Source organism: Parasteatoda tepidariorum, chromosome 12, assembly GCF_982258835.1.
Source record: "Parasteatoda tepidariorum strain Cologne lab strain chromosome 12, Ptep-v5.0, whole genome shotgun sequence".
NCBI lineage: Eukaryota > Metazoa > Arthropoda > Arachnida > Araneae > Theridiidae > Parasteatoda > Parasteatoda tepidariorum.
Genome location: NC_141766.1, coordinates 31,413,682 through 31,434,358, shown reverse-complemented (window position 1 = coordinate 31,434,358; position 20,677 = coordinate 31,413,682). Strand labels below are relative to the sequence as shown.

The 20,677-nt window shown below is 26.9% G+C and overlaps 1 protein-coding gene across 3 annotated transcripts in view; it reads left to right on the top strand.

Moving 5' to 3' along the window:
• The window catches only part of LOC107440907 (uncharacterized), a 47,667-nt gene continuing 26,990 nt past the window's right edge, over positions 1–20,677 (top strand). The window contains exons 1-6 of one of the 3 annotated variants that reach the window (XM_016053990.5): positions 1–179; positions 6,088–6,343; positions 8,975–9,124; positions 13,218–13,301; positions 14,549–14,680; positions 18,253–18,323. In XM_016053990.5, coding sequence (XP_015909476.2) covers positions 6,125–6,343; positions 8,975–9,124; positions 13,218–13,301; positions 14,549–14,680; positions 18,253–18,323 — 656 coding nt within the window. In that variant the 5' untranslated portion in view covers positions 1–179; positions 6,088–6,124. Of the gene's footprint in view, positions 180–1,779; positions 1,838–6,087; positions 6,344–8,974; positions 9,125–13,217; positions 13,302–14,548; positions 14,681–18,252; positions 18,324–20,677 lie in introns of those variants that run through there. The other 2 variants (XM_016053991.4, XM_071188444.2) reach the window with 2 other exon arrangements.

Genomic DNA, 20,677 nt, shown 5'->3' with positions numbered 1-20,677 from the left:
TGTTACAAACAGATCGACACGATCAGAGATCAGTTGTTTGTTTTGATCGTGTGGACATCTCAGATTGGTTCAGTGTCCTAAGCTGAAAAGCTGTTTCATAGATGATTGTTACGTTAAAATTATGTTCTGATTTATTCAAGCAAAACAAAAAAAAATATATGATTTAGTTTCCCAGAACCGTAATTAGCCTTTTTAATATTGTGATTTTATTAATATGTTTGTTGCTATTAAAAACTTGATTAATGTTCAATAAAAGTTCCGTGACATACATAATTCTCCTACGACTATTTTTGTAACCATAATTTCTATTAGAGTTAATTAAAAACTTTTCTTTAATATCAGCATTTCTAAAACTTTTTTTTCCTTCCAAAACTCCGAGAACTATATCTTAATTTACTTTTGATATCGCTCTCATGAACTTCTTGTGTAACTAATATTCCCAAAATTTTTTAAATTTATGTCTGTATTATATAATATTAATATATGGTGCTTTGAGAAACCGTGTAGCAGCGTGTCAATGTAATTTTTAATTTTCAAAATAGCAGTGATATGAAACAGTTTCGTTTTTCTTAGGTATTAAATGGTCCATTCAAGAATTTCATTCAATTTGTCATAATTTTGCTGAATTACATGGTTCATCCAAGAATTTCATTCAACTTGCCATAATTTTGCCCAACTTTGCTGTTAAATAAACATCATATGAATTTTGAAAACTAAAACGAATTTAATTTTCGAAATTGCTGGGCTTTTGATATGAAACAGTTTCGTTTTTCTTAGGAATTAATAGTCGATCAAAGAATTTCATTAAATTTGCCATAAATTTGCTCACCTTTGCTGTTAAATAAATATCAATTGAATTTTGAAAATTAAAATGAATTTAGTTTTCAAAATTGAAGGGCTTTTGATATGAAACAGTTTAGTTTTTTTTAGGAATTAAATGGCCCCTCCAAGAATTTCATTCAATTTGCCATAATTTTTCTCACCTTTGCTGTTAAATAATCCAATTTGCTTAAATATATACTCATTATCAATTCTGTATAAATTAAAATATTATTTTTACTCCTAATTTTTTTTATTTTATTGCATTTTATGAGAGATGTTAACATTTATGCTCTTTTTGGTTTTATTGTAACATCATTATGTTAAGTTATTTTCTGGAAAAAGCATGTCTGTAGGGAGATAAGATAATTACTGTAAGTAAAGGTATTCTATTCTAAGAAATAAAAGAGTAAGTTGAGATTTATCAAACATATGTTCTTTAACAAAACAACTTCACCAAGAGAAAGTAAATAATTAAATTGGCATTTTCTTTAGTATAGTGGTATCTTTATTTCATTGCATTTAGTAAGAGATGTTGACATTCAATCTCTTTTTACTCTCTTTATAATATCATTGAAGTAACAAGTTATTTTTAAGGCAAAACATTTTTATTGGCTGAGAAGAAGATAGTTTTTGTGAATAAAAACATACTTTTCTGAAGAATAATAGTCTGAGTTCAGATTTTATGAAACATATGTTCTTTAACATAATAATAGCTCAAAAAATAGGTCACAGACTTTGCTTTCTTTTAAGAATCGAGAATAGTTGTTTGTTTTATAAACTGTTTAGCAAGTGTGGTTAGTTATTATTACCTTAGTTTTTAAATATGTTATTTCATTAATATATTTATATTTAGTTAAAAGAATTCAGAAATTTATTACTTTCAAGAAAAATATTTGAAGTAATGTTTGGTGCATATATTTGAGGCAATAATTTACTTTATTTTCTGTTGTAGTTGCATAACCTTAATTTTAAATATTTTACTGGAATGCAACCAAGTGGGCTTATATTTTTGAAAGTTGGTATTCTTAATTTATGGCATTTTTATCTTCTATTTTACCAATTTGTAATCTATTTTTTCCCATGTAATTACTTTTAAACTGTGTACATTTCCTTACATTATAATTAATCTTACAAATTTGTCGTAGGAAAAAGGGTCAAAATTTAAGGGGACGATTTATGAGAAATTTTGGAAATTTCACATGGACACAAATACAAAAACAAGAGATTCAGTAATATATGCATTTGAGAAACTAGGGAACAAATTATGTAATTAAAACATAAAAAAGCTGAAATTAATATAATTCTATAACCAAACTTTTATTTTGAAAGAGTTTCAAATTAACTTATATTTCTCTAAAACTTTGCATATGATTTCATGTTTTGTGTTATTCTGTAATACCAATAGCACGAAATTTGTTAATTTGATTACTGTCTATTTACTGATTGTGTTGATTGAAAACTAGCATATTGATAAAAAATGTGTGTCATTATAATTTTATATACAAAAATTTTAAATTGCAGTTGTTTTTTACTAGAAATAGGGAATTCCATCATTATGCTAGTAACATTTGTAAGCTATTCAACATTTAAAACTTTAGATGAGAAAGTCAAGCAGTTTTAATATTTTTACTTTAAATAACTCAGAGTAATATTTATACTAATCTTAAATTTTTTTTTAATTTTAAATTTTTTTTTAAATAAATGTTAAATTTCTGTGTAAAAACTGCAATGAATACAAATATAACACCAACAATTACTCCAATTTTTTTTTAAATAGCTTGAATTTTATTAGACACTGAGCTATATGTATTTAAAGTCTGCCAATAATATGTTTGTAATGATGAAATTGCCTGAATAAGTTTTCTTTTTGTTGTTCTTAGGTTTGAATACCTCACATAACTCTAATTTTTTTAGATTAATTTTGGCTATAAATATCTTAGTTATAATTCAGTTTTTTTTTACTATTAATGGAACATACAGTAATTTATTTTTAAAATTTTATTACTGCTAGGAAGAAACTAATTAACTAGAGTTTAAGAAATAATAAAAATATGTAATAAAAAACAATAAATAAATTTATTTACAACAAATTTATTATACTTCATGAAGCAAAATTTATTTACAACATGTTTGATAAAGTTAGCATATGCTCACAATGATTTGCACTTTATAAAATCCTCAGTCAAAGATGGATCATGGGTTAAAGTCCCCTTGCCATCAGGCTAACTGTGGGAGGTTTTTGTGGTTTTCCTCTCCATGTTACTCAAATGCGGTCTAGTTCCATCAAAAAGTCCTCCACGAAGGCAAATTTCTCCCTATATTAGGAGATTCTTTGTCTTCTGGATTGGGTTCAAAATTACATTGCTACAGAGTTGAACATCGGTAATCGTGTACTCAAATTTGGGTTGGCTGTTCAACGCTGGTTATAAAATCAAATAAATTATCTCTAAGATACATCACTCAAAGTAAAACTTATCAGACTATTAATGGAAAAATTTGGCTTACCAAACATACTTATAGCTAAATTTAAGCATAAAATAGTTTAAAAAAATTCTGCTCAGAAATGCATGCTTTATTAATTTTAATTTTACACAATAATATTTGTAAGGAAAAATAAAATTTATCTATTGTTGAAACTTCTAAATATCCAATCAGATTATTCTATCATCTCAGATTCCTGGTTGGAAGACGAGTAGCATTCTAAAAAAAAAAAAAAGCGGAAAAAAACAACTGTTAAAAGAATAATTAAATATTTTTTCTCTCCTTTTTAAAATTTTAGATATGTTTTCACCCCTTATGAATATATTTTAGTGAATAAAATTGTATTTGAGCCCAAAATAAAAACCTTTACTGCAAACCTAAGTTTCAGCAATTGTATGGCCGAAGCACTTCATGCAAGCTGCACCTTTTGATAAATTGTTTTTGGTGTCAGTTTTCAAAGAGTGAACTTATGATTCCTTAATGTTCATCTTTGAGGAACTAAAAGAAAAAAAACTTTACTTTTTTGTTTCATCTCTATTTTATTTTGCAATTTTATTTATTTTAAAAAAGAAGAAGAAAATAACATCGTCTTGCCAGCAGTTTATTATTATTGAAATCTGAGATAATAAATAATCTACAGATGGTGTAATAATCTACATTGCTTGCTGTCATGCTGGAGGTTTTCTGCTACCAGGGCTACAATATTTATTGACTTTTGCAGATTCTTTTCTGAATACCATACATTTTGCATGTTATTTAAATACTAGCTTTTTATTAATAAAATTGCTATGTACAAAAATTTGCCCTCAAAACATTCACACTGATTCATGCATAAAATTACCTTCTGAATCTGAATGTTACTCCTGTTCTCTAAATCACCCATCATTTTCTGAACTCCCCTCCCCCTGTTTATTACTTTTTATTAATTTTATGGCCATAAGATTAAGGGTTATCTGGATAAAAGAACAAGAGCTGAACTGGAACAAGAAAGTGGGGAAGTATGTGGTTGAGATGGGATGATTCAGTGGAATCTGATTTTCTTGCAATTAGTGAAAAGAATTTGAGATCAAAGGTAAATAGGAAGTTGTTATGGAGAAATCTTTAGAGCAGTGGTCCCCAACCTTTTTGTACCTAAGAGCAAATACCAGAATATCGATCGAATGGCGGGCACCACTTATTTTTTCAAGATAAATTTATAGTTGGTAGACATAGGTAATAATACACACTACATATAGCGCACAAAAAATTAAATTTTAAAAATTAATTTAATATATGAATACAATTAATATTAATATTTTTTGTAAAATAAAATATTACTAAATTACTTTCAAAACATACGAAGTATAAAAATTACTTATAAAATACAGTGGCATGTGGTGTTTGGCATGGCATTTCGCTGGCCAGCAATACATAATTGGGAGAATATGATGCTCTTTTTAAGAATGGAATTTATTCCTTCAACTATATTCTAGAATTTCTCATGTGATATAATAGTTTTGAGGATAATGTCATTCTGAATATCCACAATTTCTAATTCTGAAATGTATGTTGCTATTACGGTTACGTTTATTTGGTTGGTAAAAGGATTAACAAAAAAGTTATCAAAGGCTCGATGATATTAAATTGCTGAAAGCGCTTTTTAAATTGATCTTTAAGCAATTAGAGGTTGGTGACAAATGTTAATAAGTCAATTTCACTGTCACCTATCAATTTTTTCATGCTTGGAAAATGCACAAGAAAACTTTATTTTCAAATATGATAACCACAAAACTAGCTTAGCTCTGGACGAGTTTACAGCCTCTATCAATTTTGCTTTATGTTTGTCCTTTCCCTGCAGCTCCAAGTTTAAATAATTTAGTTTTTCCCTTATGTCCGTTCTGAAAGACAAATCTGCTAGCCAAAGAGGATGTCTTAGTTCTAAAAATGTTTGATTTTTGGTTGCAAGATAATTTTTTATTTATCCAATTAAATGTAGAAATCTATTCAAGTACTTTACCTTTACTGAGCCGGCGTACTTTAGTATGTATTTGCATAGCATTTATTGGGAAAATGGAAAACTGAAATATTTTATCGTTGAGCACAAGCAGCGGGCGCACCTAGATCGATTGACGGGCGCCATGGTGCCCGCGGGCATAGGGTTGGGGACCCCTGCTTTAGAGGAAGGCATTGGCCCATAATGGGCTGTCTGGTGAGGAGGAAAAGAAAATAGTTTTTTAACTGTTAAATTTCTTCTAAGGATCTAGAGGAGAGAAAAGTTTTAAATTAAGACCTGTTTTGGTAAGGGGAGATGTTTGATACAAGAGGAAAGTAAGTACCAGATGTAATAACTTTTTTTTTATAGATTCTATAGTAATATGTTTTTATTTTTAAATTAAATAGCTGAAATTCAAGACCATAAAATTTCTCAAAAGTGATAAACATAGAAGATGAGGTCCCTAAAAAATGGTGTTTGAGAAGAATTTGGGTATATTTGGATTCAGGAATACGTAAGGAGCAATAGGAATGGTGTTTAATTAAGCTTGAACATATCAGGAATATGACTCTTAAATGATATTCACTTATTAATTGTTAAATGAAGTAAAATTGTGACATAGTTGCAAATAACTTAGTATTTTCAAAAATCAGCGCTCTGTTTGAGAAAGTATGTCATGACTTTTCCATCTGCTCAAAGTAATGTTTTGATTCTGATTAAGCTATTTAGTGCATTATTTTTTTTATGTTTTCTCTGCTGTACTGTTTATCTTTATTGATTATCTTAAAGATTTACAATTATTTATTTTTTAGATATCAATCAAACAATGCAAGTTTAATATTTTGGAATATGGATTTTAAAAATGACAAGCATGATGAAACTACAGAAAGTGAGACAAACTTTTTAAATGGAAATGTAAAGCCCTCCACTGTAATTGAACTTAATGATCCGAATTCAGATTTTGAATCAGATGTGCCTATATTCTTAAAGTTAATTCAAGATGTTTATAATCGAAGACTTTCAGCTATTGAAACTAACAAGAATTTGAATGAAACTGAAAAAGCACAGGTACAATTTTAACATTATTTTCTTTTTTACTTTTTTCTGTATGCTATTTCATTTACTATTGTGTAGTGACTTTATTAATAATCACCTTAAAAATCAACTGAACAAACATCAGCAATCATTCTAGTTTGTTTAATGTAATATTACACAGGGTGCGTACAGACTCCTTATACTCCTTGGAAATAAAAAAGTTTCCAAGGAGTACTTGGAACTACTTAGATTTCCCAATTTGTCCCTAGAAACTCCTTAGATTATTGCGTAGCATCGCTGAACTTACTAAGTCTGCTGATGAATTTGCTGTCCAACTAAATTATATGGCTTAGCTAATCAAATATGACTTAGCTGTCAATAATCTAATAGTTTAAGAAAAACTTCAGAAGAAAAAGAAATTGATTTGCAAGAAGAAAGTTAGAAGAAAAAAATAGCAGCAAATAATTTTAATTTTACATGTTACAAGCAAACTTAATAATTTACTGTGATTTTTATTTATTTATTATTTTTTTTTTGTATAAAATGCCTTAGATTTTTTTGCGTATTCAAATTTTAAAATGTAAGATTGGTAGGTTCTTATGTTAATCTTTAATATCTATACTTTAACAAGAATTATTAAAATATTTGAAACTGGAAAATGTATTTATGTGTAAAAGTGATAACTTTATTTATTTTTCTTGATGAAGTTTGACAAAGTCAAAATTTATTTCAAAAGGGCTAGAAAAAAATATGCAAAATAAACATTTTTCCAAGGTTCATAAAATAACTGCTTTTTAATAAAAAAAACTAAAAAAAACTGTCTAGTTATCTTTCACACAGTTTTTAAATTTCTGATAAGTCCTTAAAATTTCAGACTCCTTGGATACTCCTTAGATTTCTTCTTCTGATCTCTGTATGAACCCTGATTATGCTTAGTTTATATGTATTTTAAAAAGGCTATAAAAATTGGTAGTATGCAATAGTTATAAATAAATTTTTCAGTTAAAAAAAGAAAGTTAATCTATAAACGAGCACATGCTCTAATCCACTATACTTACTCATAAAAAATCCATACTTGTTGATCAACTTCTAAATGTTGAACCTATAGTTTGGTAGAAAATTTTTAAGCTAGAAGACCAGCTGAAAAATTAAAGCATCTCTGCCAATTAAAAAAATTGCTTAATACTTTTTCTTTGACAATCGGAAAGAATAATTTGTAGTTTTGGATTAGTTCAGTCTAAATTGCAAAATCGATAATTACCTAAAAATGAAAAATATTTACTTTTTTGTTTTAATATTTTAATAAAGGGTTAATTTTGTATTGTTTGAACTTTTAGTGATTGAAAAATATTCTTGAAATTAGTGGTAGATTTTTTTATTATTATTTTTTTCGGTTGCAGTTTTGAGAGTGCAAAAACAATGTGTATTTAATACTTGAGAACATTCTTTTAATGATTGCTATTTATTAATTTGATGAACAACTTCTTAAATACAATGGGTTTATCTAATTATATTATTAACACAGATAAAATTATTTCTTTATGTTTTAATGTTTTAAATGTTTAATGTTTTAGTGTCCTAAAAATAAGAAACAATATGGTTAATTTTAAGGATAATTTTTCTATCAAAAACATCATGATATGAAGTGACTTTCTACCAGAGTGGTTTTGGGTTAAAAGCTTAATATATGCAGCACAGAACTTTATTTTTTTTCATGACAGATCATTGAATAAGATAGTTTTTAATGAAAAAATATGTTCTCTAAAAGCTGGATGCTGTTCTTATGTTTTCTTAAGCTGATATTTCAAAAATCTCTGAATCATCTCCTTCTATCTATTTCCACTAAACTCTTCTGTTGTAAAAGTAATAGGCTTTTATGAAACTTCATATTTATATTGTTTCATAAAAGCCTATTACTTTTACAACAGAAGAGTTTAGTGGAAATAGATAGAAGGACATGATTTAGAGATTTTTGAAATATCAGCTTAAGAAAACATAAGAACAGCATCCAGCTTTTAGAGAAAATATTTTTTCATTAAAAACTATCTTATTCAATGATCTGTCAAGAAAAAAAAATGCCTTTTATGAAACTTCATATTTATATTGTGTCCCGCAGTAGACTGATCGTTAAGACACGGTTCCCAGCTGATCACCGAAGTCAAGCATCACTGGCTGCGGTCAGTGTGCGGGTGGGTGACCACTTGGATCAGTCTGCGTAGGGACCGAGGGTGTGCGGTATTGGTCCTCGTTAAACTGTGCTACCGTAAAGTGCTCGACTTCGCGCGCAGGTCGTCGGGCTACCGAAGCGGGGGTGCCATCCCCTCCGCAGAGGATCGGAATTGTGATGGCATGTCTTCGGATCATCCTCCGGGATATTTCCCAGACCGTCGCCAATAGCCCATTGTGCAGCTCTAGTGCGACGTAAATTAACAACAACAACATATTTATATTATTGAAAATCTCAGTCATGTTATTTTTTGTTTCATTTTTAGCTTAGGACAAGTTTCATAAAATTTGAATTTAATTTGGGGCATTGTCTTAAACAGAATATGATTCTTATAAAATAAATTATATTTTGTCAGAATTTATTTGCAAGAGTTTAAATTAAGTGATTGATGTAAAAAAAACTAACCACTAACATCTCCCATTATTTTTGTACTAAAGGAGAAAATTATAGCTTTAGAATCATATGTTAAACATCTCTACGAACAAAATGATACTTTTGCATCAACCATGATTGAGTTAGAAAAGGAAGCCCAACAGAGAGTTAAACAAATGGAAAAAAGATTAAAGAATAGTGCTAAAACAACAATGGTGAGTCAAGATTTTTTGAAATATTCATCTAATGACTTAGAAAAATAACTACTGTATATCTCGGTGTATAATTCAACCCCTTATTTTCGATTATGAGATCGAAAATTACTTATACGTCAGATGAAGTCTACTGCTGCAATAACCAAATATGAAAATTTCTATTTTATTGTAAAATCTTTAAAAAAAGTGTAGAATTTCAAATTTTTTGGATGGGGATGAAGATGATTTTTTGTGGGACTCAGCAGATGAGGATGAAGTAGAGTGGGTTCCATATGATGACACTGCTACCATTATTGAATCCAACACATGATGTTTTGGAATTTTTACATTTGTAGCTTTATGTTATGTTTAAAAATTTTTCACTGTGTTATATTATTTGAAATATTCTTGAATAAATTATTTTGTCTTCTCTTATTCTTACTTATTTTCTTGATGTAATTTAAAGTATTATTTAAAAAAAAAGTATTTTCTGTAAAGAAAATATGATGAGAGAAAATGTAAAATTAATCACATATATCATATAAAAAATAATTTTTACAAGGGGGAAATTGATATAGTTATTCATATCTATCTCATTGTTAATAATGCATCACTATTTTATGACCACCAAATGTTCAATTTTATTACCAATGTATAAGTTGACCCTATAATTTTCGCAAAATTTTAGGAGTTTGCAAAGGAGTACACCAAGTTATGTGGTATATGTTTTTCCTTTTCCTGAAAACTTATTATATTTCTTACATTATAACTCACGAAAAACATATATTAAATTTACAATTAACTGATGAATTTTGGACGTTAACAATTAACATCTGAATTTTGTTAAAGTTTTACTATGATAAAGTATAGTTTTTTATTATTAAATTTTTTTGAACCTTGATATAGTTGTTGAAACCTGAAACTTATGTAGCTTTTTCATTTTAAAACCTCATTAATTCAATGGTAGTTTCTTAATCTATTTTGATTTTTCTTTGATTGATTTTTAATTATTCTACTTTATATAATCTTACTTCTTACTATAATTTTTTATACAAATTTGTTTAGCAATGATTAGTAATTAATTCATTTTAGAAATTCTTTCAGTTATTTTCATACTTCTCAATATCAATGCAATATTTTTAGGACTGGAACATTTTTAAATTTAATTACTGTCTATAAGAGTTGTTACAATATTCTATCATGTATGTTGAATGTATCTTTTATGAACTTCTATCATATAAGTATAGTTTACAAATTCGTATTGAATTTGGAAATTGATTGAATAAAAATTATAAATTGTTTATTAAAATTTCATAGATGGTCTTTTATTTTAAAAATAAGAGCTCCTGTAAAAAATGAAACATATATCAGCAAATGCCTAACATTTCAAACATTATAATGCTCTCAAGATTTAAAATTAAATTTTTTTTAAACTTCAGTAGAGCAAAACAGATTTTTTGTTGCATTATTTTAAATCAATACAAGATTTTTTTAGATTTATTTCAAATAAAGATTCATATGTGTTGTATGTTAGGCAACTGTTTATCAATTGCTGCAACTTTTCCATACAGTGATAAATGATTTTTCAAATTTTGAAATATTATTTTAATACCTGATTTTACATTACTTTCAAAAGTAAAAAAAGGAAGTTTTTCTTCTGCACAGAATGCTTTTGACCTTTATATAAATAAAAAGTTATTTATGCTTTTAAATTGCTATGCAAATTTTCATGCAACTATTTGAATGTGACTTTTAAAGAGTGAACATCATGATAGGATTTTATTAATGATAATTGATAATACTATATCTAACTATTTCTCTTTAATATTTTATTACCTGAAGCAAATTAAAAATTGGTAATATTATTTGTAACTAAATATATACCATCATGGAATACATATTTTTTATAGTTATACTTAAACCTAAGTGAAAGTGTTTTTTTAGCTCTATCAATGAAAAAAGTTTCAAAGAGGTAAAAATTTTTAAATAAAATATTTGATCATTACCCTTAAAAAATATTTCATGAAATTTTGCAACAGAACAAAAGCTGCATAAGATAAGTTTATATAGCTGCATCATGTGTTAATTATAGAGACTTTGTCATAACTACTTACTATCCTGAAATTTGCCAGTTTTTCTTGGTTTAATAAAAAATTCTCTTAGTTTTTGTAAATCTTAGAATATTCCCTAAAATTAGGAGAGTTCCTAAAGAAATACCTACAAGAATAGTTTTTAACATAATTTATTGCTCGCTTGAACATTTAAATAAGCATTACTGCTAAGTAATAAATAATTCCTCATTTAAAGTAATCAGTTTGAAGCTTTTATTTTCTTAAATTTCATTTTTTATTATTTTGAACTTTTCTATTTTTGAATTAATTAATAAATATATTTAACTAACTAAAATAACTTTAATATCTATTAGTATTCAAAAGTATAATTATCATAATAAAACATTTTAAAGTTCATTTTATATGAACCATAAATGGAAAATATTGCTGTCAATTTAACTCTAGATTGATAAACATGCATGAAAGATTCATTATTGATAGACATATCTAAGGATCTGGGGAAGTACTTTCTCTTTCATTTTAAAAATTATTAATGTTTATGTATTTTGTTTGGTCTATATCAATTAATCTATGGTTGAATTAGTTATTATTAGCATAATCTCTCTCGATTATATATATATATATATATACACCGAAGAGCCATTACATTATGACCACCCTCCATCCGCCTAGGTTTTAATGGTTTCTTGCCCAGGAACAATGTTTTCATGGGGCACGTTAGGACCCATAATCCTCATAGAACTATCCCTGACGTCTGTAAGCTACTTGAACATAGTTACAGACCAGGTTCACCCATTCATGACAACAGTTTTTCCTGCGGGCGATGGTGTTTACCAACAGGATAATGCACCATGTCATAAGGGTCAAATCGTCATGAATTGGTTCGAGGAACATTCCAGTGACTTTCAAGTCATGTCTTGGCCCCCAAATTCACCTGACCTTAATCCAATAGAGCATTTGTGGTCCTACTTGGAAAACCAAACTCGTGCTGCCACGCTACCCCCTCGCAATGTGAGGGAATTGCAGGACCAGTTGGTGAGCGCTTGGTACCAGATACCTCAGACTACTTATCAGCACCTTGTGGAATCAATGCCACGGCGGGTGCTAGCAGTTTTGAGGGTTAAAGGTGGTCCTACATGTTATTAGCAGGGTGGTCATAATGTAATGGCTCTTCGGTGTGTATATATATATATATATTTATTTATTTTTTTTCCTATTGACTAAAATTTCTTTTATCCCTATTTTTGATATTAGGCAAAAGTTAGCATAAAACTTTTATTTCATAGTACCTGCTGATTTTTTTTCTTTTTGCAGCCAGCTGTGTTACATATAGTATTTCAACTTTTATTAAAATTAAACAAACTAACATGACATTTTGTTTGTTATTTGAAAAATGAATACATAGAAATTTTATTTAAATTACACTGATAGTTTTTTTTAATTTACAATTTTATTTACCATTTTTAAGTAAAGGTTTTATTATTTTTTTTGTTTCGTGGAAAAAGATCTACGTATTTGAGAAACATTGATGTTACTCTATTTCCATTCATATTTATAAGTATTCAGTCATAAATGACAGATATATAATTTTTCTGGTGTATCTATTTTGGGTGCTCGTCATACACTTTTCTTGTAGAAGGACACAATTTTGGCCTTCGCCTCCATTTTTTATATTAAAGCTGTAGAATACTATCTTCTAAAGGTGTACAAAATATCAGCAGTGATAGTTAAATTTAGGCATGTGAATTTTTTGAAATTTGTTCACAAAATTTGTTATATTTAATGCAAAAGAAAGGATGCTTGTAACTCACTTAAAATTTTAAGTTGCTTTTATCCTTTTGTACATTCATCTAACTAAAAAATATTAATGCAGAACATTAGGCCTATCGCTTTAATATTTTTTAAATTCGGACTTTGTTTCTCTGCTTATTCTAGTTTCTAAAATTATATTAATTGCCTTTTATCTTGCAGCTCTACTTTTACATTCTATAACGACTATAAGTTCTGTAATAAATTTTGTTAAACTTATATTTTATATCTAGGAAGCTGTGATTAATATGCATGAATATGAAAAAGAAATAAAGAGGTTGGTTGAAGAGCGCATCTACATTGAATCCGTTTATAAGGTGCACTTCTTTCTATATTAAAAATGTTTATAAAAATTCTTTATTATTAATAAATCAAATCTTAAAATGTTATTAATGTCACAATTGTCATAGTCTGCTTAAAATAAATGTCTGATACTCACAAGAAGATTTGATCCTTTCCTTTTTTTGTAAAAAGCAGCCAATAGTAATTGTTTTATTTCGATTCTTATGAAACGAATTTTGTATTAAAAAATAATTTAAATTTTTATTTTATTTTGAAATTTATTTCTGGCAGCAAACAGGGCCTGATTTTATTTCTTAAGATCAGTAATAAAGTTTGCAAGTGCTAAACTAGATTACTTAAAGCATTTTTTAAAGTTCACAATACATTTTGCAATGTAAAATCAGACCATACGAGATTACTAGTAATTTTTGCTTCTCGTTCTGATAGCGATTTGCTACTTGCTAGTTGGTGAAATAGCACCCTGGTCAGCAGTGATGCATTATTTCTTTAAAGGGAAATTTTTTTTTCTTTATAAGAACATCTAAATTTATTTTAAATGAGCGTATGACCTTACCTTCCTTTCTATTGTACATCAATGCTTGCCAATAGAAATAAGAATAATAGAGAAAAATGCATTATCATTAACAACTAGAATACATAAATAAGTAATAGGTCTCTGAAGGTTAATCTAGTTCAGACTTTTAGGTTGAACATTTCTATGTAAAAGAAGACTAGGCTTAGAATCAAAACTTTTACAGTTAGTTTTTTTTAGAACTTTATTATTGCCTAAAATTTTCTTGTAAATCAGAAATTCTATTTTAGGATGTAATTTATGTTAATAGTTATTAGTGAATTATAATAAATTGTAGTGGCTAGTTTCTGAAATTTGTATTTCAATTTTCTTGTGAATAAATGAATAAATTGATAAAGCATTTTATTGTATTCATGGTTGAAATCTTTTATTTTTTCTTGTGAAGTAAGTAAATTTAATAATTTAATAGCAATTATAAATTAATTTCATAAAACTTCATGATGCTCAGATTTTTTAAAAATAATCTTACATTTGTAACTTATCCCAGTTTTATGTAGTTATTATAAAATTAATGTTCACATTCTTGTAAAATATATTGTCACTTCTAGCAATGTGTAACAAATGAAATAAAAGTAACATTTGATCGAAGTAGCTTGTAACATTCGTGTTATTTTTTTTTTATATATTGAATTTTGTTTTCTTATTATGTAATTATTTTGATGATATTTATTTGAATAAGTTTTTTTATAGGATTCTCAGCAGCATCTCACAGCTCTAAAAGTTGAAAATGGCTTTTTACGAGATCAAAATTCTAATCTAAATCACGATGTCCAAGCTTTATTGCATGTTATTCATCATGCTCGTTCAACTGGACATTGGGAAGTAAGATTAATCTTTGCCTCTTCTGTTTATTTCTTCATCAATAAAATGTCCTTTATTTGAACATTTGTTAGAATAATACTGAGAATTAGAGATACTTTCAAATTGTTGTTAATTATTTTTAAAGTTCATAAATGTTTCAAAACATTTTTTTGTTCTGTCAATATTTGTCTTATTTTTTAAATCTATTTCTTTTTTTGAAAAGGCAAAATTATAAACATAATATCTTTGTCTGAATGCATTATTTAATTTGTTTATATAACATCAGTTAACATTCAATTAGTTAACTTTCTCTTTATGTTGCACCTTTTATGAGACATCAAAAATGGGAAATATTTGAAAGCACAATATATTGTCAATATACAGTAACATAGAGAATAAATTTTAAGTAGATCATCTTAGAGAATAATTTTTATGTTTTCCATTATGGCAATTTTATTATTAAATGCAATTATAGAAATGAAATAGGAATATTTTTTATTTCTTGTCAAATGGAATATTTTTCGCTGTTCGCCATTTGTTAGACATTCATCATTACACTCATAAAAAATGGTCAATAGTGTTCAATCCTTGTTTCTATTCCTTTAAGACAGTGAACTATTCTGTAGAGATGTAATTGTTGATATTTTATTGGTTTGGCACAATAAAACTCAAGTAATTTTTAAGGATTTTGAAATATAGAAAGATTTATATGCTATCAATAGATACAGAAACCCATCATTTGTAAATTAATGTTATTATCTGAATTCATTTTGTGCATACCTATTCTAACCATTTTGTGCATACCTTATTACTACACTTGCAAATCTAACTTACTTGAAAATCTAAAAATATTTTTTTACATAGTAGAAATTTTCTTTAATTGAGTGAATCAATTTTTATATAATGTAAGAGATTCCTTTAAATTTTTATAGTGATAGTTTCAAGTTTTATTTTTTGATTTTCATATTTAAAATCATAATCAAAATATTTCTATATTTAAAATTATTTAATCAATGTATTTTCAATGATGAAAATTCCAATTTTCCGTTATCTATTCCTCAAATTTCTGATACTGTGTTTTGTAATAATATCATGTGAAGAAATAGGAATTAAAAAATCATGAAGGAATTCATAATATTAGCTGCTGAATTTCGATACAAAACCACATGGACTTATGAGAAATTGGTGCAAAATTGAACCAATGTTGTCAAAAACAGATAGTTTATTAATCATATGTGTAATTAGAGATTCATGTGTCATAATAGTTTCATGTAAAAATATTGGGATCTTAAAATTAAGTAAAATCGATTTGTGTCAGGTGGTATTGTATTAAAAACTGGTTCTAAAAACAATGTGAATTCACAGAAAAATCGGCGTGAAACGAATGTGTGCGTCAATGAGTTGTTTTAATGGGTGATTCGAAATTCATCTGCATAATCAATGCTGTAAAACTACATGAATTTACAATGAAATCTGCCCCAAACCAAGCAAATGGGATCAAAAATCAAGATGTGATTACTCTTATGCGCAATTTGAGATTCATGAGTAAGTAATAATAATATCGTTTTTTCAAAATACCAGGATTTTAAAAATTGGGTAGAAATCCATGGTATAACCACCATTAAAAAAGTGGTTAAAAAAACAATGAATTCACTGCACAATTTGAATGAGTGCATCAAAAAGTTATCATCGATTGCTTGATTTGAAATGAATTTGTTGTAATAATATTCAATTAAAAACATCCGAATTTCAGAAAACAAAAATTTCTATAAAACCACATGGATTTATGATGCAGTTTGCACAAAATTGAGCCCGTTACCATGAGCATTTATTATTATATTAAAAAGGGAAAACTTTGGGCAATTCAATTTTATTTTAAAAGAAAAATCGAAAACACATGTTTAATTCACAGAAATTGCATAACTTTTAAATGAGGTTCGTGATTTCAGAATTTTTCTTCAAAAGTTGTTTGATACCACGGACGCGAAAAATCTGACGAAGTTGCATCCCAATTTATAAAGTTGCCTAACCTAAAAGACCTTATGTCAAATTTATGTAATATAAATTTATATAATAATAAATATACTATAATTGTGAAAATATAATACTTTGAATTTACGCTGAGTTTTATCATTTTGAAATTTCTTTCAAGAAAATTCATAACATTTTATTATGTTGTAATAAGTATTTCATTCATTTGTAATATTCATTTCAAATGTAAATATTTGAATTTTATGCATGAATATATTCAACAAAACTTCAAATTTAGAAGGAAAAAAACTGGAAATGTGAGAGGTGCTTTATTTTTACTTGTTATCAGAAATTTTTGCTGGTTACCAGCATATTTCAAACTTTTAGAGCCCTTTTGATGAAAATAAAAATTTGGTAAACTGCCACATTAGTCAGTTCATCATTTTTCCAGGGTGAGGAATTTGACAGGTTCCACTGTATGTAATAATTACTTGAACTGGAAGAATTTTGTTTGTAACCAGAGGTATAAATTTGATTATGTGTTGATTTCAAATTTGAAAATAGTTTTTTACAGTCAGCTTTACATTTGCAGATTTAGCTTAGTTATTCAATGAGTTGTGTAATAAAATATTAAGTAATTTAGCTATTCTGCCTTAGAAGAGCAAGAAAAATTACTCTGCATTAGAATCTCTAGTCTACGCTCAATGCAATGACTCTTCCATTATCACCGTCAATACTTACGTATTTGCTATACCATGTATGCAATGTCATTTTTAGCATATTAAAATGTATGAGCTTTTCAATATACTGCAGATATATTGTTGTCTAATTTTTTCAGTTCTAAAATTATCACTTACACAAATGTTAAATATTTTGTACTTCCAAAACAATGAATTAAACCAAACAAATGAACCAAAACAATGATTCTAATGAATTATTTGATTTAAAGTATGAAGGTTTAAAGAAAATTTTTACTCCTTTATTTCTTTTCATGTTATTGCACAATAAACTTGAAATATTTTTGAAGAAAAAAAAAGAAAGATAATATAAACCTAAATTCTTATTCTAGGTGGTTTACTTTCAAGTAGGTGTGGAACTGTTAATCAACTTTTATTCATGTTTTCTTTAAATTTGCTTTTATTCAGTAATTTCAGTTCATTTAAGAATTATCAACAGCAGTTTTTTTCTCCATTAAATCTAAATACATGCAGAAGTTTTTCCCTTTATTTGGCTCATTTTACTCATTCCTTTTAATTCTTACCTCTAATACTTCAATTTTAGCTTAAATATCACATTAATTCTCTGGATGTCTTTACCAAAGATAAGTGTGTAATATTGTAGATATAAGTTAATAGAATAATTTAATCTTAAGTTAATAGAATAATTTATGAATAGGTAAATAGAATAATTAGTTTTTAATTTACACTTTTAAGTGTTTTCAAGATCTCTTTTTGAAAAAAATGGCTTAAATTGTTTCATCTTTTTAAAAAGTTCAAAATAAGAATTTTATTTTATTACATATATAAGTTGGTATTTATATGTCAGAAATTTTAACAACAAACTGCTAATTAAATTTTATTACATAAAAACAAATACATTATAAACAACACAATATATTTTAGATGGACTGTGTGACATTTTGTGAAGTTACTCCTGAACAAGTTTTTGGGCCTGTGCAATCTATTTCACATAAGTAAGTTCAACATTGATTTTACTTTAAAAATATTCCAAAAGTGTGTAAAATAACAATTTATTTAATAACTTTTTAATTTCTTATTGGTTTGCATATTATTTTTAAAACTACATAGTATTGCTAGTGCATATATGTATGTTGTTGGTTTTGGTGTTAATGTTTCCATTACAATTAATAATTTTACTCTAGTGGTGCTTCTCAGATGCTATTGCAATGACACTATTCCTGAGAAGTTGGTTTAAACAAATTTTAAAATAAAAATTTTAGGATAAAACTGTAAAATAATAAGTCAAAATGGAAAAGCGCTAAAAGCAGCTAAAACCAAATTTGTCTTACATAAACAATTTAAATAAAAAGTTAGAAACCAAAAATAAGCAAAACAAAATTTTAAAGATATTTTTGGTTTCTAACTTTTTATTTAAATTGTTTACTCATCCTGAGTATTCGTATGGGTTTATTGCCTCGGATTAATATAAACAATTGTTTGCAGATAACCGAGTGAGGAGTTCCTGATATAGAAACTTTAAAGCAGATTTTTAAAAGAATATTTAAACTTATTTATATTACTCATTAAGTTCATTTCAATCTTCTGCATTATTTTAATTTTCTGAATTATTCACCATTTAAGGATTAATTTGATTGTTATGTTTGTTTAAAAATACTTATATAAATATGTTTTTGCTTAAAAATACTTTTTAAAAAATTTCTTTTAGAGATTAATTCAAATAAAACTATTTCTTTCTGACCAATAATTCATGTTGATTACACTACATGTTATTTCTTGTCAATTTCACTTGCATCATTTTCTACAAATGTTTTCAAAATGAGCTGATGTGCTGTACTGATGTGACATCCCATAATACACTATAATGAGGATCTTTACAGAAATTTTTAGTTTCTGGTTACTGCAGTGAAGATTTTCCAAGCTAAATGGTGGGTCCCTATTTAATTTTAGTATAAAGAATGTTCAAAAACATTTATAAAGCACAACGGTGTATTATTATGTATAAGCAAATAAACAACCCAAACGTGGGAAAGTGTATACCGTAAACCGGGGCGAGTCTACCCATTTTTTTCAGTTTGTTAACTTTCAAGTGGTCAAACTTCTGTAAATATTAAAGAAAAAAGGCTTTTAATAGGTGTTTCGGAATCGCTATTTATCCCCCTTTAAAGCTGTGAAATCGATTTTAGAAAACATTAACAGTTACGCTGTTACTGTATATTTTTATAGAACTGCTGACAAATCTCTCGTATGGGGCGAGTCTACCCATTCTACTAAAATGAATGTTAACATTGCAAATAATCAAATTTTACTATTAAATTGTTATTTTAGTTACTATATAGGATATTTATGAAGTAAAATTCGTAACTTTATTATATATTCCATTTTTTTATTCATTACAATTATTCATTACAATTTTTTATTCATTATAGTAACACAAATTGAGTATTTGATCGATTATCACATTTTGATCACAGTTTTGTTTTTATAATCATTAACATTATAAAATAACATTTTTTCTGATTATTGTTGATAAAAATAAATTAAAATTAATATAAATTTACAATTAAATAATTAATAAATAATAATAATTAAAGATTATTAACAAAATCATGGCATTTTTTTGTAACATTTAAATCCATTTGTTTTGCGAACATAATTTCGAACCATCTGTAATAATAAATAATAATTTATTTAACTTGCATTAAATAAAAAAAGTTAATTTTGTAATATAAAAATTGAAAAAATAGGTAAAATAAACATATTTTATATTTACATTTATATTTAACCTATAAATTTTCTTATTAATGGTAAATTTATCAATGCAGAATTAAAATAATCTATTCAAATTCCTTTAAAATAACTTAATTTTAATATAAACAAAGTTCTAAATTATATTATTATGCTTTATTAAAACTAAATACGAATGGGTAGACTCGCCCCGCGAATTCTGGCTTTTTGTTTACAACAGCAAAACTTACATTCTTTTTGTTTTTTTTCATATAAAATTAATGTAATCTTAGTCTTAGATAAGTTTATCACTTAACCAAAGTGAAAATAGCAATAATAATAATACACTTACGGAGCACCAACTAAGAGTTTGCTGATTTTCAATACAAATCTCTCAAAAGACGTTTGAACAGGTCGGTTAAAAAGACACCAAATAAATAAAAACGGATCAAACTACTACAGCGCCATCTTCCTTAGAGTCTGAACTAAGTCCTCCGTCGGTGAAAAAAAATTTATTTGCAATTTAAAATAGTGAAAATTAAATAAAACTAAAATGGGTAGACTCACCCCTGGATGGGTAGACTCGCCCCGGTTTACGGTAGTGAAATCTGGGTAAATCGGA